Source organism: Scyliorhinus canicula, chromosome 11 (assembly GCF_902713615.1).
Source record: "Scyliorhinus canicula chromosome 11, sScyCan1.1, whole genome shotgun sequence".
NCBI lineage: Eukaryota > Metazoa > Chordata > Chondrichthyes > Carcharhiniformes > Scyliorhinidae > Scyliorhinus > Scyliorhinus canicula.
The window spans coordinates 108341950-108369677 of record NC_052156.1 but is presented as its reverse complement, the minus strand read 5'-3'; the positions used below and the strand labels follow the sequence as shown (position 1 = coordinate 108369677).

The following is a 27728-nucleotide window of genomic DNA, read 5'->3' as shown; positions in this document are numbered from 1 at the left end:
TTTTTTTTGCAGGGTTGAGGATAAATGTGAACGGTGTTCGAGACGACCTGTGAACCACATGCACATATTCTGGGTTCTGACCCAAATTGGTGGGTTTTTGGGGGGTCTTTTTTCAGCACCATACTGGCAATCCTGAATGTTGGTTTAGAGCCCTGTCCGTCAGTAGCTACATTTGGGGTGTCGCAGCAGCCTGAACAGATGTCCTGGCATTCACCTCGTTAATTGATTGGTGGTGGATTCTGTTGAGTTAGGGAAGGACGTCACCACGTCGTGCCTCAGCGTGGCTAGGTGACTTGATGGAGATTTTGTATCTCAGGCGGGAAGGTCCGGTTGTTGGGTTCTACCCTAGATGGCGTCCGTTCATATTGCACTTTAAAGAACTGGCCACTTTAAAGTGGGGAAGATGGGGTGGGTTGTTTGGGTTATATTTTCGTTCAGTGAGGGGGGGACTGTTACTGTTATTGGCTGTAATTTTATCTGTAATGTTGAGACGTGTGTTAGCTTTGTTTTGCTTTGCAAATTTTTGGATACAAAATATTAAAAGTTCCCCAAAAAAATTTTTTTAAAGGAATGTTCCTGCGAAGCACCTTGGCCACTTTTATTATGTTTAGAGGCACTTTAAAAGTAGAGGCAGTAGCATAGCGGTATTGTCAGTGGACTAGTATTCCAGAGATCCGGCGTATTCCTCGGGAGCAAATGTTCGAATCCCAACATGGCAGGTGGTGAAATTTGAATTGAATTTAAAAAACCTTGGATTAAAAGTCTAATGATGACAATGTCGTTGATTGTCGTAAGAACCCATCTGGTTCACTGATGTCCTTTAGGGAAGGACGTCTGCCGTCCTTACCTGGCCTGGTTTACACGTGACTCCAGATTCACAGAAATGTGTTTGGCGCTTAAATTGCTCAAAGGCAATTAATATTGGCAATAATATTGGCCCAGCCAACGGTGTTCACATTCCATGAAAGAATAAAAAAATAGATAAATTGTTCTCACCATAATGCCTTAACATTGTCATAAAACATCCCAAGGTGCTTCAGAGGAGAAATTAAGAAATAAAATCTGACCCTAAGGTGTTAGGCCCGAGGTGACCAAAAACAGGTAGGATTTGAGGTGTGTCTTAGAATGAGGAAAGTGAGGTTGAGGTTTTCAAGAGGAATATTCAGAGAATGGGGGCCCAGAAGCTGAAAGCTTCAAAGTCAGAACTGCAGGAGTGCAGAGATATTTCAGGATTGTAGGGCTGAAGGAGGTTACATAGTTTGGGAGGGGCAAGGAAATAAAGTCCTTTGGGTTCAAGCCAGGTGCTTTTCAGCTTCCATACATTTCAGGTGTACACTATTCATAAGTTTTCTTGCTCGTGCTGCTACAGGCTTTGAGTTATTGTTTAATGGTTGCGCAATAATCTCTGCTCGTCTTAGTATTTGCAAACCAGTGAAAAATTGGAGTAATAACTGACTCTGTCTTTGCAATCACTGTCAACGAATCCACAATCTTTTTTCTTTGGTGCAACACAGTTTAACTGTTGATTAACAGTCGCGTAACTCTGAAAATGCAGAACTGAAATCACATTTCTGCAACAACAATCTCACAATATCTCACTGATGTCATTCATTTCCTGATTAAAATAGTTTCAGGAACAAATAAAATAAGGAATAACAGGCGCCTCCTTACAAACCAAAGACCACAAAGTCTCGCGACCTCAAAAAAAATCATAGAATCATAAAAATCATAGAATCCCTACAGCGCAGAAGGAGGCCATTCGGCCCATCGAATTTGAACCGACCCTCAGAAAGAGCACCCAACCTAGGCCCATTCCCCCACCCTATTCCCATAACCCTACCTAATATTTTTGGTTTCCTGATTAAAAATTGTTGTAAGAACAGATTAAATAAGGAATGACAGGCACCTCATTTCGAACCAAAGGACACAACACCTTGAAAAATACACCGATGTCTTATGAACTATTATGTGAGCCTGTTACCTTGCTGTCTCAGGCTAGTCTGTGCTCAAGCTTAATTACTCAACAAAATGAATGAGGAGAATATCTCCACGCACTGTCTTACATAAACACCATTTTACTGTGTTAATGACATTGTATAAATACAAGTTTTTATGGTGTGATGAAAGGCACTGGGACTTGTCTCTCAGTTGACATAAGATATTATACAAATCCTAAGTTGTGTCCCTGAAGAGGTAAGTCGTCTGTCCAAAATTCAGCTCCTGAGGGACTGGCTCCCAAAATATAATGGAAGTTATAATCAGAATATCAAAAGCTGAATTTGCAGAGGGGGAAAAAAAATAAGGAACTTGCATTGTTGTAGTGCCTCACACATCCATAGGACATTCCAGGCAATGAAGTGCTTTTCAAGTGCTGTTCGATAGACATCATTAAAAACACGACCTGGCCATTTATCTCTGCCATTTGTGGGAGCTCACAGTACACAACTTGGCTGTCATACATTCTGCCTTACAATGGTGAGCACCCGGGAAAAAGTACTTTGTTGGTCAAGTGCCTCAAATGCCTGACGAAAGAGCACATGCAAATGAAAGATCTTTCTTTCACACATGAACATGCAGAAGATTGCTCACACATCTGTGTGTGCTCATGCACAAACGTAACACACAACAGATTGCATTACTGTAGCACCTTAATGTACGAAAACATCCCAAGGAGCATTATCAAATAAAAGTTGACACCAAGCCACAAAAGGAGATACTAAGCCAGACGATCAAAAACTTGGCTGAAGGGATAAGTGTTAAGGAGCACCTTAAAGAAGAGAGAGATAGAGAGGCAGAGAAGTTTGCGGAATGAATTTCAGAGCCAAGGCGGCACGGTGACGCAGTGGCTAGCACTGCTGCCTATGGCACTGAGAACCCAGGCTCCATCCCGGCCCCGGGTCAGTGTGTGGAGTTTGCACTTTCTCCCTGTGATTGCGTGGGTTTCACCCTCGTGAAATGAAAATCGCTTATTGTCACAAGTAGGCTTCAATGAAGTTACTGTGAAAAGCCCCTAGTCACCACATTCTGGCGCTTGTTCGGGGAAGCTGTTACGGGAATCGAACCGTGCTGCTGGCCTGCTTTCAAAGCCAGCAATTTAGCCCTGTGCTAAACAGCAGGTGAGGTGGACTGGCCACGCTAAATTGCCCATTGGGAAAAAAATAATTGGGTACTGAATTTTTAAAAAGGAATTTCAGAGCTTATGGTTTTGGCAGGTGAAGGCATAGCCTTCAAATGATGGAAAGATTAAAATCAAGGGTGTGCAAGAGAGGGCACCATGTGGCACAGTGGTTAGCACTGGGACTGCGGCACTGAGGATTTGGGTTAGAATTCCGGCCCTGGGTCACTGTCTGTGTGGAGCTTGCCCATTCTCTTCACGTTTGCATGGGTTTCACCCCCACAACCCAAAGATGTGCAGGTTAGGTGGATTGGCGGTGCTCAATTGCCCCTTAATTGGAAAAGAAATAATTGGGTACTCTAAAATGTTTTTAAAAGGATGTGCAAGAGGTCAGAATTGGAGGATTGCAAGTATCTCAGAAGGTTATAGGACTGGAGGAGAGTAGAAAGAGAAGAATGTGCATGAGGGTATTTGAAAACACGAATTGTCTCCAAAGTTGAGAACCGTCTGGGTGAGCCTCAGACAGTTTTTAAAAAAAAAAATTTTTTAATTCTCCATTTTCCTTCAAAGTTTACACCCCACCCACAGACTAAAACAAAATCAATCTCCTTAACAATACCAACAATACCATCCTCCCACCACCCCAAACAACGGGCCATCTGTCAATATATGCATCCAATATAACAACCCCCCACGGTGGCAACACAACACTAAGGCGACAAAGCACCATGGGGCCGGCCGGCCGGCCGGACGCACGCAAACACACACGCGCGCGCACACACACGCGCGCACACACGCGCACACACACACGCGCGCACACACACGCGCACACACACGCGCACACACACGCGCACACACACGCGCACACACACCCTGGGTGAAGAGGGCACTGTACATTAGCAAGGTGACCCCCAACTTTCCACCCCGGCTAGACCACTCTGACCCTGTTCTGCCAGGCTCCGATGGCTGCAGCCCCTCCCCCCCCACCTCACTCCCGTTCACTGGCCGGCTTAGACCGGCCAGCGTGGAGGCCCCCGCCCGGGTCCCTTTCCCCCTTGCCCAGCTCTAGGAAAGCCAAGAAATCCCTTTTAGCACACAAACCCCGCATATCCACCTACACCCCAAAGAGCACTCACGTCCCATTACTTCCCTTGTCCAAATATATACAACATTGGCTCCTTTAGCCCATACACCTGCACGCAGTGAAACAAAAAAAGAAAAAGAAAATACAGTCATGAGGTTACATCGGCACATGGCCATTTCTCAATTTATCAGTTCTGCCACAATCCTTCTGCCTTTGCAAACTCCTCCGCTGCTTCCGCCGTTCCAAAATAAAAGTCCTTGAGCTTTGCTGGATATACAATGCCGCACTGCACCTTGCTAATGTACAGGGCCCTCTTCACCCAGTTGAAAGCAGCCCGCTTCCCCGCCAGTTCCACCATAAAGTCCTGGTATACATGTATACCAGCTCCAGCCCACTGCACCACCCGCTTCTGCTTGGCCCAGCACAGGACCTTCTCCTTCACACTGCACCTACGGAAGCACAGAGTCACTACTCTTGGCGGCTCACTCGCCTTTGGTACAGGCCTCCACGACCGATGAGCCCAATCCAGTTCATATCGGGAGGGATCCTCCCCCCTCCCCCAATAGTTTTGCCAGCATCGCAGCAAAATACTCAGTCGGCCTCGGCCCTTCAACTCCTTCGGGCAGCCCCACAATCCTCAAATTCTGTCGCCTGGATCTGTTTTCCAGGTCTTCCATTTTTCTTCGCAGATCCTTGTTAATCTTCATCACCTTCCGCATCTCCTTCTCCATCAAGGTAAGTTGATCACCGTGCTGCAATAATGTCTCCCCCACTTCCTTCAGCGCCTCCCCTTGCTTCCGCACCTCCGCCACTGCGTTCGCCACCGCCGTAGTCACCGGGGAAATCGCCTCCTCCACCAGCACACTCAAAACCTCCCTCATCTCCTTCCTCATTGTCTCCATGTATTTTGTAAACTGCCTTTCGAATTCCGCAGCCATCACCTTGGTTATTTCTTCAGCCGTAAGCAATGCGGCCTCCCCTGGTGCTCCAGCCTCCATTTTCTTTACAGACCCCGCGGTGACCTTTCTACTCCCCGACGGACTTTCAGCTGTTTTCACGGCCGTTTCTTTACTGATTCTCGACATATGCCTTCCCTGTGCTTTCTCCTGGCTGTTATTGCCTTCACTGCCCCTAGGACCAGGTGTTAACCCCCGACAATGCCATTCCCAAACGGGAGCCCTCCAATGTGCGGCTGCCTCCCACCCACCGTCACCGGAAGTCTGAGCCTCAGACAGTTGATAAGGAGAGGGCTTGAGTCAGTGGCAAATTCAAGGAGTTTGTGGCAGGATTTTACAAAGTCAGTCATGGTGACATGTACGAGGTTCCCTTTTTTTTATTCATTCAAAAGGATGTGGGTACCACCAGCAAGGCCAGCATCTATTGCCACCCTAATTGTCCTTGAGAAGGTGGTGCCTTCTTGAACCGTTGCAGTCCACGTGGCATAGCTATACCCATGGGGAGGGAGTTCCAGGATTTTGACCTAACAATGCTACCAGGCATCTGCTTTCTTTGTCCTTCTAGGGGATAGAGTTCATGGGTTTGGAAGGTGCCATCCAAATAGCCTTGGTGAGTTGCTGCAGTGCATCATGCAGATGGCAAACACGGCTGCCATTGTGTGTTGGTGGTGGAGAGAGCTGGTGAATGGGATGTCTACCAAGTGAGCTGCTTTCCCCAGCTTCTTGCACATTGTTGGTGCTGCACTCATCCAGGCAAGTGGAGAGTATTCCGTCACACTCCTCACTTGTTCCTTGTGGATGCTGAACAGGCTTTGGCGTGGGTCAGTAGAGGAGATACCGGCCAAAATCCCTAGCCTCTGACCTGCTCTTATATCCACAGTATTTAAAAGGCTGGTTCAGTTCAGTTTCTGGTCAATGGTAATCATCATGGTTGTCTCTTAAATGTCCTCAGGGATGGGCAATAAATGCTGGCCCAGCCAGCAATGCCAATATCCCATGAACGAATAAAAAAATAAGTCCAAGCCGGAACAATATGCAGGTTTTCCTGCATATGGACATGGTCTGCTTCAGTATCTGACAAGGTATGAATGGTACAGAGTTGTGTGCAGTCAGCAGTGAACATATGTGCCTGACCTTATGATGGGGGAAAAGTCTTTGAAGAATCAGCTGAAGATGGTTGTGCCTAAGCCACTACCTCCAACAATCACAACCATCTCTCTTTGTATAAAATATGGCTACAACGAGTGGACATTTTTCTCTGATTGTCATTGACTTCATTTTTGCTCAGTCTCCTGGATACCACACCCGGTCAAATGTGCCCTGATGTCAAAGACAGTCACCCACACCTCACCTCTTTAGTTTTGTTCTTTTGTTCATGTTCTGATCAAGGATAAGAACGGAAGATGGGTATTCCTCACGGAGGGAAAGCTACTGTTAAGTAAGTGCTGCTTTATGGAACTGGCAAAGATACCTTCCATCACTTTGATTGAATGCTGGATAAAGGGCCAGTAAATGGCTGGATTGGATTTTTATTGCTTTTTGTTGAAATTGGGGTAGTGTATCCGCTTCCAGATAGTGCAATTTTGCGCATAAATCCAAAATTGTGAAGAACAAATGAACATTATCCCGAGGCATCACAACTCCATTCATTTAGGTGTAGGTTTAAACGGCAGTTTGGGAACAAGAGTGAATTTGGGATAACTGGCTGCTGATTGAGAATTACTCACACCAAAAAGACTGAAGATTTGGTATTTTTAGGCATAGGGAACCCCTCTCAATTTATGAATACGCAACGTGGAGGCCCACACCAGAAAAGATCTCGTCAATGTTATAATGGTACATGACTTTTGAGATGATTTATCAGACCTTTATGTTGTTTTAATGTACCGTATATAAACATAGAACATAGAACAGTACAGCACAGAACAGGCCCTTCGGCCCTCGATGTTGTGCCGAGCAATGATCACCCTACTCAAACCCAAGTATCCACCCTATACCCGTAACCCAACAACCCCCCCTTAACCTTACTTTTTTAGGACACTATGGGCAATTTAGCATGGCCAATCCACCTAACCCACACATCTTTGGACTGTGGGAGGAAACCGGAGCACCCGGAGGAAACCCACGCACACACGGGGAGGACGTGCAGACTCCGCACAGACAGTGACCCAGCCGGGAATCGAACCTGGGACCCTGGAGCTGTGAAGCATTTATGCTAACCACCATGCTACCGTGCGTATCATGCGATCTCGCGTATCATGCGACCCCTAAATTTTAGACCCCAAAACATGATTTTATGCTATACCTCATGTATCATGCGAGTCACTTTTTTGAGACACCAAATTACGCCGTTACCAACCGCCGTAAACAACCAGCTGTTTTGCGGTTTCTAATCACGGTAATAAGCAGTTAACTAACGCGTAACACATAACGGTCGAATACATTCTACCATTAGCCACTATGGAGAAAAGATCTGCCAAGAAATATATTGCCAAATTGAAGCTGCAAGTCGTTGCCGAAGCGGAACACAGCAACAACGTTAAAGCTGCAAAGCTGTTTGGTGTCGGACAAAGCTGTGTCCGCAACTGGAGAAAACAGAAAGAGAAATTTATGGAAAGTCCTTCCTATAAATGCGCTAATCGCGGGTCGAAATGTCATTGGCCGCAATTAGAAGATAACGTCTCAAAGTGGGTGTCCGAAAATCGGGAAAATGGTTATATTATAACTCGATCTAAAATTAGACTTTATGCTTTACGAGAAGCAAGAAACATGGGCATTCGTGAGTTTACTGCAAGTCCTGGATGGTGTACGCGGTTCATGAAAAGACATGACTTTGTGTTAAGAAGAAAAACAAAAATTGCACAGAGACTCCCAAAAGAATTAGAAGAAAAAGTGACTAGTTTTCAAACATTTGTAATCAAACATCGCAAAGCTAACAGCTATCAGTTATCGTGCATTGGAAACATGGATGAAACACCCGTGAATTTTGATATGCCATCAAACTCAACCGTTAATAAAGTTGGTGAGAAAAGTATTTTTATCAAAACTACAGGGCATGAAAAGACACATTTTACGGTTGTACCAACGTGTATGGCAGATGGGACGAAACTTCCTCCAATGGTTATCTTTAAACGGAAATTAATGCCCAAAGTAAAATTTCCAAATGGTATCGTTGTCCATGTCCATGAAAAAGGTTGGATGAACGATAATGGTTGCAAGATTTGGCTGAAGAGAGTTTGGGAATCAAGAGCAGGTGGTTTACGACGCCCAAAAAGTTTACTTGTGTGGGATATGTTTAGGTCACATCGCGTGGATTCTGTTGTGAAAGCTGTTCGCGAATCAAACACCGATATAGCGATCGTTCCAGCTGGCTTGACTAGCGTCGTTCAGCCACTTGACATATCCATTAATAAGCCATTTAAAGACAATATAAGAAAGAAATGGAATGACTGGATGATGGAAGGAAAGAAATCATTTACGAAGGGAGGGAATATGAAGGCTCCGGATTTGCCTCTACTGTGTTTGTGGGTAAAAGAAGCATGGGCTGAGATAGATGCAGATTTGATTGTTAAAGCATTTTAAAAATGTGGAATAGCAAATGCTTTGGATGGAAGTGAAGATGATGCTATATTCGAAGATGCAGGAGAAGAGGATGAAAATATTGAAGACCTGGAAGATGATCAGTATGACGACTGCCTCGATGAAGAAGAATTCCAAGCTTTATTTGATGAGGACACTGATAGCAATGAAAGCGAATTTGACGGATTTTAGTTAACCTGCAAAAGTTTGTTTTAATAGTTTTTTTATTAAAGTTTTATTAAAGTTTGTTAATTAACCTACATATGTATTCCTGTTTTATATCTCATTATGTCCATAATAATGTCCATTTGACTTTCCGTTAATGGATACGGTCTGCTTAACAGCCTAAAAGCCTAATCTTGACCAGTACTTCACACCCGAAATTTTGTATCTCGCGCATCATGCGACCACCCCCCCAAATTCAGGTCAAAATTTAGGTCTTCAAAGGTCACATGTTACGCGAGTATATACGGTAATTGACTTTGAAAACAATTCACCAAACCTTATTCATTATTGCAAATGACTTTTTGAGCAAATCTGATCAATTTTGGTAGAAAGTCAACCGAAAAACTTATTGAAGGCCTGATGACTCTTGCTAATCAATTACATTTATAACTTCTTAAACACGATTTATCAGTCTTTTAAATGTTCCAAGGTATGCTAACTTTTCAAAAGTAATTTATCTGACTGTCCCAAAAGGTGCATAAAAATAGTTCTGATCAAAATTAACATATTAAAAATGTTAGAACTCATCAATTTTCAAAAATGTTTTATGGTACATAAATCTGATCTGGAACAAACAACAAAGAAAAGTGCAGCACAGGAACAGGACCTTCGGCCCTCCAAGCCAGCGCCAACCATGCTGCCCACCTAAACGAAAATCTTCTACACTTCCGGGGTCCGTATCCCACTATTCCAGGGGTGGGCAAACTTTTCCGTGCAAGGGCCACATTCAGAAATTCACAATTTTAAAGGGCCGCATAGTATATCAAGTAAAATAATTACTTCACCCGGTTATGATTCTGGGCGCCTCATATAGAATATAGAACAGTATAGCACAGAACAGGCCCTTCGGCCCTCGACGTTATGCCGAGCAATGATCACCCTACTCAAGTCAACGTATCCACCCTATACCAGTAAGTAACCCAACAGCCCCCCCTCATTAACCTTAAAAAAAAAATTTAAAATTAAAAAAAAAAATTTTTTTTTTAATTTTTTTTTAATGACTTGGTGGGCCGCATAAAGACCTTTGGCGGGCCGCATGCGGCCCGCGGGCCGTAGTTTGCCCACCCCTGCACTATTCCCATCCTATTCATGTATTTGTCACGATGCCCCTTAAACGTCACTATCGTCCCTGCTTCCACCACCTCCTTCGGCAGCGAGTTCCAGGCACCCACTACCCTCTTGTGTAGAAAACTTGCCTCGTACATCTCCTCCAAACCTTGCCCCTCGCACCTTAAACCTATGCCCCCTAGTAATTGACCCCTCTACCCTGGGGAAAAGCCTCTGACTATCCACTCTGTCTATGCCCCTCATAATGTTGTAGACCTCTATCACGTTGCCCCTCAACCTCCTTCATTCCAGTGAAAACAAACCACGTTTATTCAACCTCTCCTCATAGTTAATGCCCTCCATACCAGGCAACATCCTGGTAAATCTCTTCTGCACCCTCTCTAAAGCCCCCACATCCTTGTGGTAGTATGGTGACCAGAATTGAACACTATACTCCAAGTGTGGCCTAACTAAGGTTCAATACAGCTGCAACATGACTTTTTTTGATACTCAATGCCCCGGCCAATGAAGGCAATCATAGAATGTACAGTGCAGAAGGAGGCCATTTGGCCCATCGAGTCTGCACCTGCTCTTGGAAAGGGCACCCTACCCAAGGTCAACACCTCCACCCTATCCCCATAACCCAGTAACCCCACCCAACACTATGGGCAATTTTGGACACTAGGGGCAATTTATCATGGCCAATCCACCTAACCTGCACATCTTTGGACTGTGGGAGGAAACCGGAGCACCCGGAGGAAACCCACGCACACAGGGAGAATTTGCAGACTCCGCACAGACAATGACCCAAGCCGGAATCAAACCTGGGACCCTGGAGCTGTAAAGCAATTGTGCTATCCACAATGCTACCGTGCTGCCCATTCCTTCTTACCATATACCTTCTTGACTACCTTCTCCACCTGTGTTGGCCCTTTCAGTGACCTCTGAACCTGTGCACCAAGATCTCTCTGACTGTCAATACTCTTGACGGTTCTACTATTCACTGTATATTCCCTACCTGTATTAGACCTTCCAAAATGCATTTCAAAAGTGCATTTGACCGGTTTGAACTCCATCTGCCAACTCGCTGCCCAAGTCTCCAAACAATCTAAATCCCGCTGTATCCTCTGACAGTCCTCATCACTATCTGCAATTCCACCAATCTTTGTGTCATCTGCAAACTTTCTAATCAGACCAGTAACATTTTCTTCCAAATCATTTATATATACTATGAACAGCAAAGGTCCCACCACTGATCCCTGCGGAACACCACGAGTCACAGTCCTCCAATCAGAAAAGCACCCTTCCATTGCCACTCTCTGCCTTCTATGACCTAGCCAGTTCTGTATCCACCTTGTCAGCTCACCTCTGATCCCGTGTGACTTCACCTTTTGTACAAGTCTGCCATGAGGGACCTTATCAAAGGCCTTACTGAAGTCCATGTAGACAACATCCATGCCCTACCTGCATCAATCATCTTTGTGGCCCCCTCGAAAAACTCTTATCAAGTTCGTGAGACACGACCTCCCCTTCACAAACCATGCTGCCTCTCGCTAATACGACCCTTGCTTCCAAATGGGAGTAGATCCTGTCTTGAAGAATTCTCTCCAGTAATTTCCCTACCACTGATGTAAGGCTGACCGGCCTGTAGTTCCCTGGATTATTCTTGCTACCCTTCTTAAACAAAGAAACAACATTGGCTATTCTCCTGTCCTCTGGGACATCACCTGAAGACAGTGAGGGTCCAAAGATTTCTGTCAAAGCCTCAGCAATTTCCTCTCGTATCCTTCAGTATTCTGGGGTAGATCCCATCAGGCCCTGGGGACTTATCCACCTTAATATTTTTCAAGACGCCCAACACCTCGTCTTTTTTGGATCTCAATATGACCCAGGCTATCTACGCACATTTCTCCAGACTCAACATCCACCAATTCCTTCTCTTTGGTGAATACTGATGCAAAGTATTCATTTAGTACCTCACCCATTTCCTCCGACTCCACACATAGATTCCCTCCCCTGTCCTTCAGTGGGCCAATCCTTTCCCTGGCTACCCTCTTGCTTTTTATGCAAGTGTAAAAAGCCTTGGGATTTTCCTTAACACTATTTGCCAATGACATTTCGTGACCCATTTTCACCCTCCTGACTTCTTGCTTAAGTTCCTTCCTACTTTCCTTATATTCCACACAGGCTTCGTCTGTTCCCTGACAAATGCCTTCTTTTTCTTTTTGACTAGGCTTACAATATGCCTCGTTATCAAAGGATCACAAAATTTGCCATATTTATCCTTCTTCCTCACAGGAACATGCCAGACCTGAATTCCTTTCAACTGACATTTGAAAGCCTCCTACATGTCAGATGTTGATTTACCCTCAAACATTCGCCCCCAATCTATGTTCTTCAGTTCCCGCCTAATATTGTTATAATTAGCCTTTCCACAATTTAGCACATTTACCCTAGGACCACTTTTATCCTTGTCCACCAGCACTTTAAAACTTACTGAATTGTGGTCACTGTTCCCGAAATGCTCCCCTACTGAAACTTCTACCGCCTGGCCTGCCTCATTCCCCAATACCAGCTCCAGTACAGCCCTTTCCCTAGTTGGACTACATCCTTATTGTTTTAAGAAGCCCTCCTGGATGCTGCTTACAAACTCTGCCCCGTCCAAGCTCCTAGCACTAAGTGTGTCCCAGTCAATATTGGGGAAGTTAAAGTCTCCCATCACAACAACATCTAATCCTGTTTCATTGCAGCAGCCTGGTTTATAATGTTTGTTTTCTGGTGTAGGAACTGGAATTCACTGCTAGAAGTGCCTGCTGTATTTGCCTGGGCTGCTCAGCAGGCTGGGCTGCACTGAAGCCAATGCTGGGAGGGAATCTCCCTCCCTCTGAATCTTGTGCCACAGGGACAGAGGTACATTTGATCATTGTTTGATTCGAGGTCATCAACGGGCCGCATCACTGTGCCACTGACTGTGAAATCTAGCCCACTGACTTTCCGCGGGTCTCCACAATATTTAACTGGGAAAAATTCTCCTCATCATGTACTCGGTGTTGGATAAGCCATTTGACAAGTTAAGAGACATTGGAGAAGTTGGAAGAGGTAGAGATTGAATAGAGCTGGGCGTCATCAGCGTACATGTGGAAACATACAATTTTTTGGATGATGTCAGCAAAGGACAGCAAGCAGATAAGAACTTCAGGAGGGGCTTTATGCTTGGGTGCTTGCAAGAGGAACGATGCCGGTGACAAGTGGGCAGATCAGAATTGAAACAGGTGAGAGCTTTCCCACTCAACTGAACTATGGTAGAGAGATGTTAGAGAATGACGGTGCAGCCAACAATGTCAAAGGTTGCAATCTGGTTGAGAAGGACAAGGAACGGTGGGTGGAGGGTAAGTGGCGAGTAGTCATTATCATGTCTTATTTAACTTTTGATAAGAGCCATTTTGGTACTGTGGCAGAGAAAGCGACCAGGTTTGGGGGGGTGGGGGATTTGAAGATGAAATTTAATTACTGCGGATGCTGGAATCTGAAACAAAAACAGCAAGTACAGCAGGTCTGACAGCATCTGTGGAGAGGAAAGGGAGCGGACATATCTAGTCTGGGTGACTCTTTGAATATGGCTTTATGAGGAAGGTGGGCACAGATTTGGGAGGAGACAACACGTTAATCGACTTGAGTGGAAATGGAGGTGAGGTAGGATATGGGGCAGTTTTGCAAACACAAGAGAGGATGCATTTATTTTTAAAGGAGAGAAGTAATGATGACAGATAATAATATAGTGGTGAATGTATTATGCCAATAATCCACCATTGTATTTGTATCTGTGCTGTTGCCCTTGTATTTGTATCTGTATCTGTGCTATGCTGTTGCCCTTGTGGGCTTCTCCTATGGACCACTGTATGGCATTATCCATAGGGGAACATGTTGGGGCATGTACGGGCTCCGCCCATGGCTCCTCCCCTTGAAAGGAGGTATAAAGAGCAGTCGACCTGTAGGCGGTTCTCAGTATTGGATCAGTCGCAGGCAGGCACTGTTCTAAGTTGATTAAAACCACGGTTTACTTCTACTCTTGTCTCGAGTGAATTGATGGTCGCATCAATTATCACTTATAGTCACAAGTAGGCTTCAGTGAAGTTACTGGGAAAAGGCCCTAGTCGCTACATTCCGATGCCTGTTCGGGGACGCCAGTACAGGAATTGAACCCGCGCTGCTGACCTTGTTCTGCATTACAAGTCAGCTGTTTAGCCCGCTGGACTAAACCAGCCCCTTTATTGAAGGGGCTAATTTGAAGAGAAGAGGGGCAGTGCACGAGGAGAGTGAACAGATAGCATAGGGCTAGGAAGGGAAATTGGGGGGGGGGGTGGAAATCAGCAATCTACTGACCCCCCCCCCCCCCCCACACACACACAAATTTGCTAGGGGAGCAGGAGGTGGATCTTATGGAAAATATAGTCTTGGGGAGAGCACGAAGGAAGATCGGAGAGAAATTAGAGAAAGATGCAAATTCACGGCAAGGGTGGGAGAGGAACATTAGAGGCATCTTGGGAAAGCGGGGGGTGGGAAGCTGAACAGATGGTCTCAACTTCAATGACAAAGAAGTCCATTAACCTTGTGTGTCAGCCATGGCTCAGTTGCTAGCATACTCACCTGTAAATCACACGGTTCTGGGTTCAAATCCTACTCCATGATTTGAGTACAACAATCAATACGGACAATCCAGTGCAGTACCAAAGGTAAATTTCTCTGATGGAGCTGTTGCCTTTTGGTTAAGAGATTAAACGGAGACCCCCGCCCCCTCCTCCCACCGCCCCATGAACCTGCTTGGATGGATATGAAAAATTCCATTGATGATTTTGAAGAACAGCGACAGAGTTAACGTTGGTATCCTGGAGAATAATTATTTCTCAACTAACACCACAGGAAAATAAACAGATGATCTGGATCACATTGCTGTTTTTGAGAGTTTGCTGAATGCAAATTAGCTGCCATGTTTCACACATTACAACAAGGACCACACTTCAAAAAGTACTTCATTGATCTTTAAAAAGCTTCGAGATGTCCAGTGGTTGTGAAAAATTCCGTATAAATGCAAGAATTTAATTGTCCTTATTGTTGGGGGTCGAAAGCACACAGACACAAACACTGATTTGCAAACTCAATGTCTGTACACAAGCATTCTAAATTCTTTGCATTAAAACTATGGAAACACAACATAGGAAACAAACCCAAACATACCAAAACATACAAAAGCTCAGTGATTAACTGTTTATGAGGTGTGTAGAGGGAATGTTTTGATGCACTAGGACAGCATGGTGGCACAGTGGTTCGCACTGCTGCCTGACAGCGCCAGGGGCCCGGGTTCAATTCCGGCCTTGGGTGACTATGTGGAATTTGCACACTCTCCCAGTGTCTGCATGGGTTTCGTTCCCCAGTCCAAAGATGCGCAGATTAGGTGGATAGGTCATGCTAAATTGCCCCTTAGTGTCCAGGGCTGAGTGGATAGGGTTGCAGAGTTAGGGCGGGTGTCAGCTTAGGGTGCTCTTTTGGAGGGTCAGGGCTAACTCAATGGGCTGAACGGCTCCTACTGCACTGGACTGATCCTATTCTATTGCAACAAAAAAAAACAATGCAGGATATGACACATCACCCCCATAACGTGTTTCACAGGGGCAGAGATGGCCCACCATTCACCAGCAGAGGGATACTCTGATCTCGCCACTGTCAGTGGGGTTTCCCATTCTATGCACCCCTCGCCGTTGGGAAACCCGCGGGGTGGTGCAAAGTTAGCGGCACCAAAAGATCCCACCGGCGAGAACAGCCAGAAAATTCCAGCCATTAAGTTGATTCTTTCCTTTCGGAGCTTGGCTAGCTGGGGAGGAGGGAGAGGATTGGCCGGTGGGGATATTCTATTCTCAGTAACAGTCCTCTTTCTGCAGCCTCCTGATAAAACAGTACGGCAACCCAAACTGGTCAGTTTATAAAACAGCATAAATGCTTCACAGCTCCAGGGTCCCAGGTTCAGCTCCCGGCTGGGTCACTGTCTGTGTGGAGCCTGCACGTCCTCCCCGTGTGTGCGTGGGTTTCCTCCGGGTGCTCCGGTTTCCTCCCACAGTCCAAAGATGTGCGGGTTAGGTGGATTGGCCATGTTAAATTGCCCGTAGTGTCCTAAAAAGTAAGGTTAAGGGGGGGGGGTTGTTGGGTTACGGGTATAGGGTGGATACGTGGGTTTGAGTAGGGTGATCATTGCTCGGCACAACATCGAGGGCCGAAGGGCCTGTTCTGTGCTGTACTGTTCTATGTTCTATGTTCCAGCAGGGTTTAGGTAACGGTCGGCATTTGCAGCTAAAGCAGGGCACACATTTGTGCTTGGAGTTCCCAGGGGTTTATCGCAGACGCTGGGCGGGGTCCCACTCTGGTAAACGATAGGACATCAGCTGTGATGGCTTCTGTGAGAAGCAATTGTTGTGTCGCAGGCCCGAGATCTCAGTTGTTTGGGAAAAGGTTGCAAAGTCATGGGAAACACTTGATTTCTTTTTTTTTTTTCTGAGCTGGTGCTGCTTCAGTGAATAATGTGAGTCAACATTTAAAATTTTATGGAAACAGCTGCTGCTGACACACAATGATTTACCGCAGAAAGGTTTCAAGCCAAAAAAAAGGTCCAGTACTGCAGTCTCCATTTCAGTGCTCCTTACAGTAGCATATCCAAAAGCAAGCAGTGAAAGACGCAAGGATTCCCGAGTTGTAACATAAACTGCTTTACTTTAGTTGTACTGTAATAGATTAAGTTATCAGGAAATGGGGACAATTTATTATCTCGGATGACATTTGCGGTCGCATTGTGGTAATGTCACCGGCCTAGTAGTCCAGAGGCCCAGGCAATGCTCTGGGGATGTGGGTTCAAATCCCATCAAGGAGGCTAGTAGAATTTAAATTAAACTAATAGAATCTGGATTTAAAAGCTACTCTCAGTAACGGTGAGTATGAAACTATTGCCGATTGTTGTAAAAACCTATCTGGTTTACTAATGCCCTTTTAGGGAAGGAACGTGTGTGCGTGGGTTTCCTCCGGGTACTCCGGTTTCCTCCCACAGTCCAAAGATGTGCAGGTTAGGTGGATTGGCCATGCTAAATTGCCCTTAGTGTCCAAAATTGCATTTAGTGTTGGGTGGGGTTGCTGAGTTATGGGGATAGGGTGGAGATGTGGTGTTGGGTAGGGTGCTCTTTCCAAGAGCCGGTGCAGACTCGATGGGCCAAATGGCGTCCTGCACTGTAAATTCTATGAGAAATCTGCTGACCTTACCTTATCTGACCCACATGGTGACTCCAGACCCACATCAATGTGATTGACTCTTAATTGCCCTCTGAAATGGCCTAACACCACTTTGTTCAAGGCAATTAACGACAGGCAACAAGTGCTGACCCGGGAAAGAATAATCAAAAGAAAAAGCACTGAAGGGGTGCTATAGCCAATTGAAATAAAAGATATACAATGCTGAAAAGCTTAGAGGTAGGGCAGAAGGTGGGGAAAGTTTTAGAAACCAGCAACAAAAAAAAAAAGAGTAATTGGAGTACGAGTGAAAACTAGTAAGAAATATTAGAACAGACAAACTTCTACAAGTATATAAAAGGAAGGGAGTAGCTAAAGTGAGCATTGGTCCCTTAGAGATTAAGATTGGGGAATAATGGGAAACAAGGAAATGGCAGAGGCTTTGAAGAAGTATTTTGCATTAGTCTTTAGAGTGGAAGATGCAAAAAGCATTCTAAAAGGAAGAGAAAATTACAGGGATGGAGGAACAATCATAATTATTACAGAAACAGTAATGGGAATACTAATGGGCTGGAAGGCTGAAAGTTCCTTGGTTCTGATGGGCTAGTCCCAAGGTCTCAAAGGAGTGGCTGCAGAGATAGAGTTGCATTGGTTGTAATCTTCCAAAATTCCCTAGATTCTGGTAAAATCCCAGTGGATTGGAAAATCTCAAATTAAACAACACTCTGTTCATGAAAGTAGGAAACAGAAAGTAGGGAACTACAGGCTGATCAGCCGAACATTTGTGATTGAGGAAATACCAGAATCCATTATTAAAGAGTTAGTAGCAGGAAATTTATAAAATCCCAGGCAGAGTCAACAAGGTTCTGTGAAAAGGAAATAGTGTTCCACAAATTTATGCGCATGAGCTTTCTGAGACTATAACAAGCAGCGTGGATAATGAGGAACCGGTGGATGTAGTGTTTTTAGATTTCCAAAGGCATTTGATAAGGTGCTAGGTCAGGTCACTGCACAAGATATGAGCTTATGGTGGTCAGATTTGATTAGAATGGAAAGAAGACGGGAAGCAGAGAGTTGGGAAAAATATTGTCATTCTGGAAAGGTCCCAGTGGATTGGAAAACCCCAAATGTAACAACACCCCTGTTAAAAGAAAGTAGGAGACAGAAATCAGGGAACTACCAGCTAGTTAGCTCAGCATCGGACTTTGGGCGGCACAGTGGCACAGTGGTTAGCACCACTGCCTCACAGCATCAGGGACCTGGGTTCGATTCTGGCCTCAGATGACTGTGGAGTTTACATGTTTTCTCCGTGTTCGCGTGGGTTTTCTCCTGGTGATCCGATTTCCTCCCACAGTCCCCCAGGCTAGGGCTGAGGAGGGCAGGCGGGTCACCGACCATAAAGAACAAAGGCCACCAGGTCAGATAGCCAGCAATCGTCAAGGCTTGAGACCAGGCCCACGCAGGGACGGGGAGAATGCACATGCTCCGTTCTTGGCATTTCTCCTGGCGCTGCTGTACAAGTGCAAACGCCACTTCAGTTCTTCCTCAACATTTGATAAAACTGCATCAACTTTCCAACAGCAAGGGCAGCACAGTGGGTTAGCCTTGTTGCCTCATGGCGCCGAGGTCCCAGGTTCAATCCCGGCTCTGGGTCACTGTCCATGTGGAGTTTGCACATTCTCCCTGTGTTTGTGTGGTTTCGCCCCCACAATTCAAAGATGTGCAGGCTAGGTGGATTGGCCACGCTAAATTGTCCCATAATTGGGAAAAATTAATTGGTATTTCTAATTTTATAAAAAAAAGAAGAAAAAAAACTTTCCAACAGCAGAGATTTTTTGTGGCAGAGATATTGCACTAAGCCAGGGGTGGGCAAACTTTTCCGTGCAAGGGCCACATTCAGAAATTCACAATTTTAAAGAGCCGCATAGTATATTAAGTAAAATAATTACTTCACCCGGTTATGATTCTGGGCGCCTCATATAGAACATAGAACAGTACAGCACAGAACAGGCCCTTCGGCCCTCGATGTTGTGCCGAGCAATGATCACCCTACTCAAGTCAACGTATCCGCCCTATACCAGTAAGTAAACCAACAGCCCCCCCCCCCCCCCCCCCATTAACCTTAAAAAAAAATTCTTTTTAAATTTTTTTTTTTTTTAATGACTTGGTGGGCCGCATAATGACCTTTGGCGGGCCGCATGCGGCCCACGGGCCATAGTTTGCCCACCCCTGCACTAAGCCATTCAGAAAGATTCTAGCGAAGATTTTGCCAGTGATGGAGAGGAGTGAAACTCCTCTCAGATTGTCGGGTTTGTTTCCATTAATATAGGTGGGAAATGCGGAGGATGATTCCTGGAAGTGCCTCTGGGCCCTAGCCACAGTGACACTCCCATCCCCACCCAAGAAGCACTCAAACAGCCCAGTGGTGGTGGCAACCCTCCAGTCGTGGAACCAGCTGTGACAACATTACGGCCTAACCAAAATGTCCTATGGGGCCCCCATCTGCAACAACAACCACAGGCTCACGCCGGCACTCCCAGATGCCTCCTTTAAAAGGTGGAGACAGGATGGGGGGCCTTTAGAGGCCTATACACCAGCGGTAGGGTCACAACACTGGACGAAGCGATGGAAAGATTTCATCCAGCAGGGGGCAACGAATACAGGTACTTGTAGCTTAAAAACATCCTATGGAAGGAAACAAGGTCATACCCATGACCACCACGACAGTCACGACTAGAGGAACTATTCCTGTACCAGTCTTCCCAAAGAAGCGATGGTATGTGGCGACTAGGGGCTTTTCACAGTAGCTTCATTTGAAGCCTTCTTGTGGCAATAAGCGATTATTATTATTACTAGTTGCAGATATCTTAGACAAAGGGAACTGTAGTGACATGTACGGATGACTGACAGAGAGGGCCGACGCCAAACTGGACAGAGCAAGGAAGAAGTGAGAGGAGGACTTGGGTTCGAAATAGGGTGGGAATTCTGGAGCGACGCACTGCAAAGGGTCAACTCCACCTCCACATGTGCAAGGCTCAACCTAACGCAACTAAAAGTGGTACATAGAGCCCACTTGACCAGAACCCGAATTAACAGGTTATTCCTGGAGGTGGAGGATGGATGTGAACGGTGCCAAGATGGCCCGGCCAAACAAGCCCACATGTTCTGGTCTTGCCGTGTAATGGACAGCCTTCTTTGAGGCAATGTCTAAAGTGGTGGGGATGAGGGTGGAGCCATGCCCGAAAGTGGCTGTCTTCAGGGTATTAGATCAGCCAGATCTCTTCATGGGGAGGATGGCCGACAGCTTTGCCGTTTCCTCCCGGATCACCCGCTGTAGAATCCAACTCGGCTAGCAGTCATCAGCACCACCGAAAGCTATCGGAATTTCTCCCAATGGAGAAAATCAAATTTGCCATCCATGGGTTGGAAGATGGCATCCACAAAACATGGGAGCCATTCACCCAGGACCTGTTTGTGGCCAGCATCTAGGTAGCCAGGTATGAAGAGAAAGTAGTCAAGACACAAAAGGAAAGAGGGGGAGGGCCCAGGGAAACAAGAAAACAAAACCGAACCTAGTGGGAGAGCCAGGGGGGGGGGGGGGGGGGGGGGGGGGAGGAGAGAAGAGAAGAGAACCAGGAGGGAGAAAAGAAAGGGGAGCACAGGCAGGAAAGGAGACACAGGGACCAAATGGCCACAACAAAGGCAGCAAGGATGAAAGAAAACAAAAAAACTAAAAGAAAAAACTATCTAAACTCATGTAAATAACAAAAAACGACCGGAATGTAAATAACATTAGGGGCACCACTCAGCACCACCCCCCCCCCCCCCCCAACCCCTGCCCCAACCTGGCAAAAGTCTTAACTTTGTGTGTATTTGTATTGTGCTATGTATAACAAAGAAAAAAAATGGAGGAATCTGGTGTTCCTGCGGGATGGTTCCTTGCTTCCACATAGACTGAAAGAGTTCAGTGAATCTTTTGACCTCCAACCTTGTAGAATAGGATCAGCACTTGGCGCGATGGCCCGACGCCAAGAGCGGCACGAACCACTCCGGCATTGGGCTGCCCGGAAGTTGCGAACTCCTCCGCACTTCCGGGGGCTAGGCCAGCGCTGGAGGGATTGACGCCGCGCCAACCAGGGCCGAAGGTTCGCCATGGGCCGGCGCGAGCGCAAAACAACCAGCGTGGGCCGGCGTGAGTTGGTGCATGCGCAGAACAGCCGGCGTGTTCTGGCCCATTCACAGAACCGCCGGCGTGTTTCCTGCGCATGCGCAGGGGGTTTCTTCTCCACGCCGGCCATGGTGGAGCCTTACAGAGTTCCGCCCCGATCGGTGGACCCCACCTCTCAGGGCGGGATCCCTATATCTCCCCCACCCCCGCCACCGACGACCCCGCTGGACAGCCGACAAGCCAGGTCCCGCCGTGATGGACCATGTCTTTTTTAGAATTTCAGCTTTTTCTGTGAGCATGCTGACCTGTCGGCATAGAGGGTTGGTGTTGAACCAAAAGGGCCCGTAGACAAGACTTCAGAGCATTGTAGACTCTTTCAATCCGGCACCCAAGCATCCACACCATATTGAAATCGTCACGACAGAGTTTTAAAAAATAAATTCAGAGTACCCAATTATGTTTTTCCAATTAAGAGGCAATTTAGCGTGGCTAATCCACCTAACCTGCGCATCTTTGGGTAGTGGGGGCGTGACCCATGCAAACACGGGGAGAATGTGCAAACTCCACATGGACAGTGACCCAGGGCCGGGATTCAAATCCAGGTCCTCAGCGCCGTAGTCCCAGTGCTAACCACTGCGCCACCGTGCTGCCCATCCGTCACGCCAGAGTTGAACTTGTCATGTCACCAGAATGCTTGACACTCGCTTACTAAAGTAAATCTTCTCTGGAGAGCTCGAGCCCGGGGTGCACTTTCACACTGGTTAAAGGAAGTGCTACAAGGACACTCTGAAGGCTTCACTTTGGAGTTTTGATATTTACTTCAAGACCTGGGAGATGCTCGCCAGTCCTTCAAAAACAAGTACAAATCAGAGGCTCATAACACAAGGAAAGGAAATCCTGAGCCAACAGTTCACCCAAAAGTCAATCGTCTGTACCATTTGCAGTGGAACCTTCTGGTGCAGTTCGACCTTAGCAGTCGCCTACCCACCTGAGTACTGTACTAGCAAACACTCCGGGTGGTCATCTTCGCCTTGAAGGATGAGGGAAAGGAACAAAAAGGCTGGTGACTGGTATACATCGATTGAAAATGAAGGGAAGAATGTTCCCACAGCCAAGTTGGTGAAGTGAGCTTGTCTCTGTGGAACACACCTGGATCCAGGGTTTGATTATCTAGGCCGTGCTGACTTTATGGATTGCTGGGGGTTGGAGCACTGAGGCAGTAGAACTGCTCCTAGCTGGGGGTAGGGCGAGAATAGGAATGGATTTGACGGGAGCAGCATGGTGGCGCAGTGGTTAGCACTGCTGATTCATGCTGCCGAGGTCCCAGGCTCAATCCCGGCTCTGGGTCACTGTTTGTGTGGAGTTTGCAAATTCTCTCCCTGTGTCTGCGTGGGTTTTGCCCCCACAACCCAAAGATGTGCAGGGTAGGTGGATCGGCCATGCTAAATTGCCCCTTAATTGGACAAAATGAATTGGGTGCTCTAAATGTATATTAAAAAATATCCCACCATCAGCACTCATTGTCTAGATTCACAGCTAGAATTTGAAGGAGTGCCTGAAGGAGTCAGAGATTCAGGGAATCACCCAACACTGGGGGGTGGGGAAGATAGGAGAAAGAGCAACCTTGCGAGGCTGGGTGGACTTGCAAGGACAACCTGACAGAGATTCACAGGTCCGAGCCCATTTTCAAAGCACAAATCCCTGGTGAGTTGGCTGGCTGCTCTGCCTGTATTGAGAGCGAATGCAAAACAGCAGGTTTTTGCATGTCCTGAGCACACAAAATATGTTCTGGCTTCCTGTTAAACTCGCTGGGAGTGTTTGCATCAATCTCTCCGCTCTTCACACCACTTCCAACCTCTACAGCGATCAGCCTTCAGGAATCCTCCCTCTCCAGCTCTGACATGAGATAAAACATCAATAACAATATCACCCAAAGAGGTTGAACTCTGACCTGGATTTGTTGCTGAAGGAGGTTAATCTTGTGCTGTTGTTGTAGTAGTTGCTGCTGTTGCCTTGCAATCTGTAAGAAAGGGCAAGGAATTATATTGCTTTGGTATCAATTTAAAGTCACTCCATCATTATTTCAATCTTATTTTGACATTTGCGACCATTATCGCCCCTCTTTTGTCATCTGCAACCATACCTTGTTGTTCATTCCTGCCATCCACCCTATCACAGAGTCTCTCGATTTCTTTACCTGACCCCTGTCCCCACCCACCCCCTCACTTCCAACCACTTGATGAAAAGCTATTTGTTTAACATTTTCCACTTCTGAGGGTGCTGAGGGGGTGCTGAGGTTGCCCAAGTCTGCAGGGGTGGACTTGGGCGGCTAGACACTGGGCAGCATTTTACTGGCAGCACCCAATAAAGAGATCCCTGCTCGGCACAATCGGGGTTGGCACCCTGCCATCTGGGCTGCCAGCCCAATCAGATGGGCAGCAGCATCACCACCCATAGATGGCAGCCACTACTGAGGTTGCAGGAAGGGGGAAAGAGGGCACCGCCATGCTGAGGCGCCTTTGAAAACAAGGCATTAACTGTGCTGGGGCAAGCTGGCTCGCTGATTGGGAGGGGTGAACCCACCATCAGCAGGGCTGTAGCCGCAGGGTGGTGACCATTGATGCTGGGATGCCGCCAGGGTTTATTGTGGTTCTCGCCATGCTGTCATGGTACCTCCCAGTCCTGATAAATACTGGTGGTGGAGGGGAAGTGATCCTTCGCTGGGTGCTTAACAGGGTTAATTAGCTGACTGGTGGACGGCCAAGACACTGACATTCCCGCTGCTGGTAATATCCCGTGGTGACGGGAGCACAATGATTCCCCTCCCGTTGCTTCCCGCCACCATGTTACCAGGCCTCTCACCACCTGGTCACTCAGGAAAAATCTAGTACATTAAACTATCTTCCTCTCCCCCCAGATCTGACCCTAGTATTTTCCAGCATTTTAATATCATTTTATTGTTCTTTCAAAGAGACAGCTCAGACTCGATGGGTCAAGTGGTCTCCGACTGTTCTGCTCTATTCCAGGTTCCCTGCATCTACAATATCTTTCAACGGTTTCCATAATTCAACATGGTACACACTGACCGGGATTTTCCACTTCTTGATTCAATGCCCGCATCTGACTTTCTGCATGTTAAAGGGGTCGAATGGGAAATCAGGTTCTCCTGGCTAAGGGTAGGGGTGGGGGTTCTCACAGTCTCCATCTATTTACAATAGATTGTGCAAATGGAGAGAACACATCCATGAATTAAACTCTGCCGTCTCACACCTGGAATGCAGCTGGAGACCCAATGGCCTCCTTCTGCACTGAAGGGATTCTTCCCCACCTGCCTGTCTAGATAAGACAAGGTCAGGGGAGCTTCTCGACCACGTTGGGGGAAGGCCTCCACCGGACATCCACGTTCCAGCATGAGACACTGGTGAGGATTTAGGGAAACAACAGTTAAGAGCTTGCATTTATATAGCACCTTTCACTATCTCAGGAGGACCCACAGCACTTCAAAGCTAATGCAGTACTTTCAAAGTGATGGAGGGCAGGTGGCAGCTAATATGCACATGGCACATTCCCCCAAACAGCAATGCGAGTGTGAACAGATAGTAGGCAACAAGAAATATTTTCCAGGTTGGAGGCAACATGGGTGGCACAGTGGCTAGCACTGCTGCCTCACAGCACCAGGGATCCGGATTCGACTCCGGCCTTGGGTGACTGTCTGTGTGGAGTTTGTACGTTCGCCCAGTGTCTGTGTGAGTTTCCTCCAGGTACTCCAGTTTGCTCCCACAGGCCAAAGATGTGGGGTTCGGTTGCGAGGGAGTGGGACTAGGTAGGGTGCACTTTCGGAGGGTCGCTGCAGACTCAAATAGGCCGATTGGCCTCCTTCTGCACTGTATTCTATGATTCTATGACACTAGGGAGAACTCCCCCATTTTCCTTCAAAATAGTGCCCATCCAAGAGGGCAGACTCAAGTTTAGTGTCTCGACCCGGAATGCGGCATTCCCTCAAAATGTTACACTAGAGTGCCAACCTGGGATGTGCGCTCAAGCCTCTGCAGTGAGATTTGAATCTACGACCTGCCGACTCAGAAGAACCAGGGGCTTTGGGCCTGTTTTGACAAGCCAGCAAAGATCACTTTTCAAAACTCTCCGTTGAATTCTCTCTTATTGAACATCTAAGGCAAATGGATTTGTTTTGGAGTACGTGGCCAGGGAGGGATGTTTAAAGGCACCATATAACAAATTCAACCGGAAATGCAACTTAATAAGACAAACAAAAGCATTGCATTCTGCATTGAAAGACAAGTCACAGTGCACAATCTCGACTTGCTGACAGATTGCAATTCAGAAGTTGATTGCTACTTCATCAAAAACAAAAGCTGCCAACCCGATCAAAGGATACACAGCGAAGTGACACAATACTAATTAAATGAAGTGATTTGATTGTTTACCAGGAACAGTTGCTACATTCATTGCAAATTTTTGCTTTGTTGCAGATCGCAACAGATTGTTTCAAGGTAAGGCTAGCTTTTAATTACAGTACAATTAAAATTGAAACAGGCAAATGAGCCAACTCGTAAAACGTGAAGTCTGCTCACCTCTCATTAATAACAAACCTTTGACATTTGCAAATCCACAATGCACAGGAGATACGCGATAGGAAACTGAGGTTTTTATTATTAGGTCAAAGACTTAATCATGCAAACTGAAACAATAGACTACTTACACTTTGGACTTTGACCATTTTAAACAAACTACCTGCTGTGTATTTCATCATTTTGAGAAATTGTTTGTCTTTTATCAGAATTGAGGCAAGTGCAGTTTATAATGTTCGCAAGAACTCTATTGTCTCAATTTGCATGATAAAAGTCTTTGACCTAATAATAAAAATCTAGTTTCCTGTCTCGTATTCCCTGTCCATCCTACATATGCAAATATGAAATGTTTTTTTTTTATAAAAGTCTTAGTCAGAAGGTTTGGGTCCAAGTCTCACTCCAGACACTTGGGGAGGAATTCTCCGCTCTTCACGCCGGGTGGGTGAATCGCGGGAGGCCCACACTCCCACCTCCCGTGATTCTCCCACCCCCCCCCCCCCCCAAAATGGCGTGTCGCGTTTTGCGACATGCCGCTCGGAGAATCGCGAGCCACCGTTTTTCACGGCGGCCCGCGATTCTCCGACCCGGATGGGCCGAGCGACCTGCCTTTCGCGACTGTTACACAACGGCGACAATCACACCTGGTCGCTGCCGTCGTGAACACGGCGTGAGATGCCCGTTTGGGGCTTGGGGGGGGCATAGAGGGGACTGAGCACCACGACCGTGATTGTGAGGTGACTGGCCCACGATCGGTGCCCCCCGATCGTCGGGCCGGCGTCTCAATGGGACGTTCTCTTTCCCCTCCGCCGCCCCGCAAGATCAAGCCGCCACGTCTTGCGGGGCGGCGGAGGGGAAGACGGCAACCGCGCATGCGCGGGTTGGCGTCGGCCAACCTGCGCATGCACGGCTGACGTCATTAGACGCATTGGCTGCGTCATTCCCGGTGCACCGGGCCTTGACGCCAGCGACAAGGCCCGGCGGCCGAGTCTCCCGGCACGGCCCTCCTAGCCCCCCGGCGGGGGGGGGAGAATAGGGGGCCAGGAGAGGCCTCCAACGCCGTCGTGAACCTCTCCGGGTTTCACGACGGCGTTGGGCCTTTGGGAGAATTCCGCCGTTGAACTCAGATTCCAGGTTCACAATCCAGTGCAGTACTGAGGGAGATCTACACTGGTGGACACACTGTCTTTCGGATGGGATATTGAACAGAGATCCTGCCAGCCCTTTTAGGTGCATGTTAAATATCCCACAGCATTTAGGATAAAGCACTTAAAAGTACCAACCAATGGGAAGTGTACGTAATGCAGCTTTTAACATGACAACTGGGTTTAATGGAGGAAAATATTCCATGCCATGGAACCATATAATGGTTACGGTGCAGAAAGAGGCCATTGAGCCCATCGTGTCGACTCCAGCCAAGAGAAAAAAGAAACAAGATGCTCATTTTCATCCCACTTCAATTCCAAAGTGCTTCACCATGGCATAACCCGACAAAAATGGCCTCTGGCCCAAGCGAGGAGATATTTGTAGGGGTTGTCAGCTTCTGGGTCACAGAGGCGGTTTTAATGAGGGTCTTAAAAGGATGAGAAGAAGCCGAAAAGTTGCCGATTAATTTCAACATCTTAGAAGCTAGATAACAATGCAATCAATGATGGGGAGGTGGGAGACGGTCAAGAAGCCAGAGTTGGTTGAAACCCAATAT

At 46.8% G+C, this 27728-nt stretch overlaps 1 protein-coding gene across 10 annotated transcripts in view; it reads right to left on the bottom strand.

Annotated features, from left to right (window-relative positions):
* Positions 1–27728, bottom strand: part of sox5 (SRY-box transcription factor 5) — a 471378-nt gene that overhangs the window by 199921 nt on the left and 243729 nt on the right. For all 10 annotated transcript variants that reach the window (XM_038811022.1, XM_038811020.1, XM_038811021.1 and 7 more), the window contains one exon: positions 23392–23460. In XM_038811022.1, the coding sequence (XP_038666950.1) occupies positions 23392–23460 (69 nt within the window). The remainder of the gene's footprint in view (positions 1–23391; positions 23461–27728) is intronic.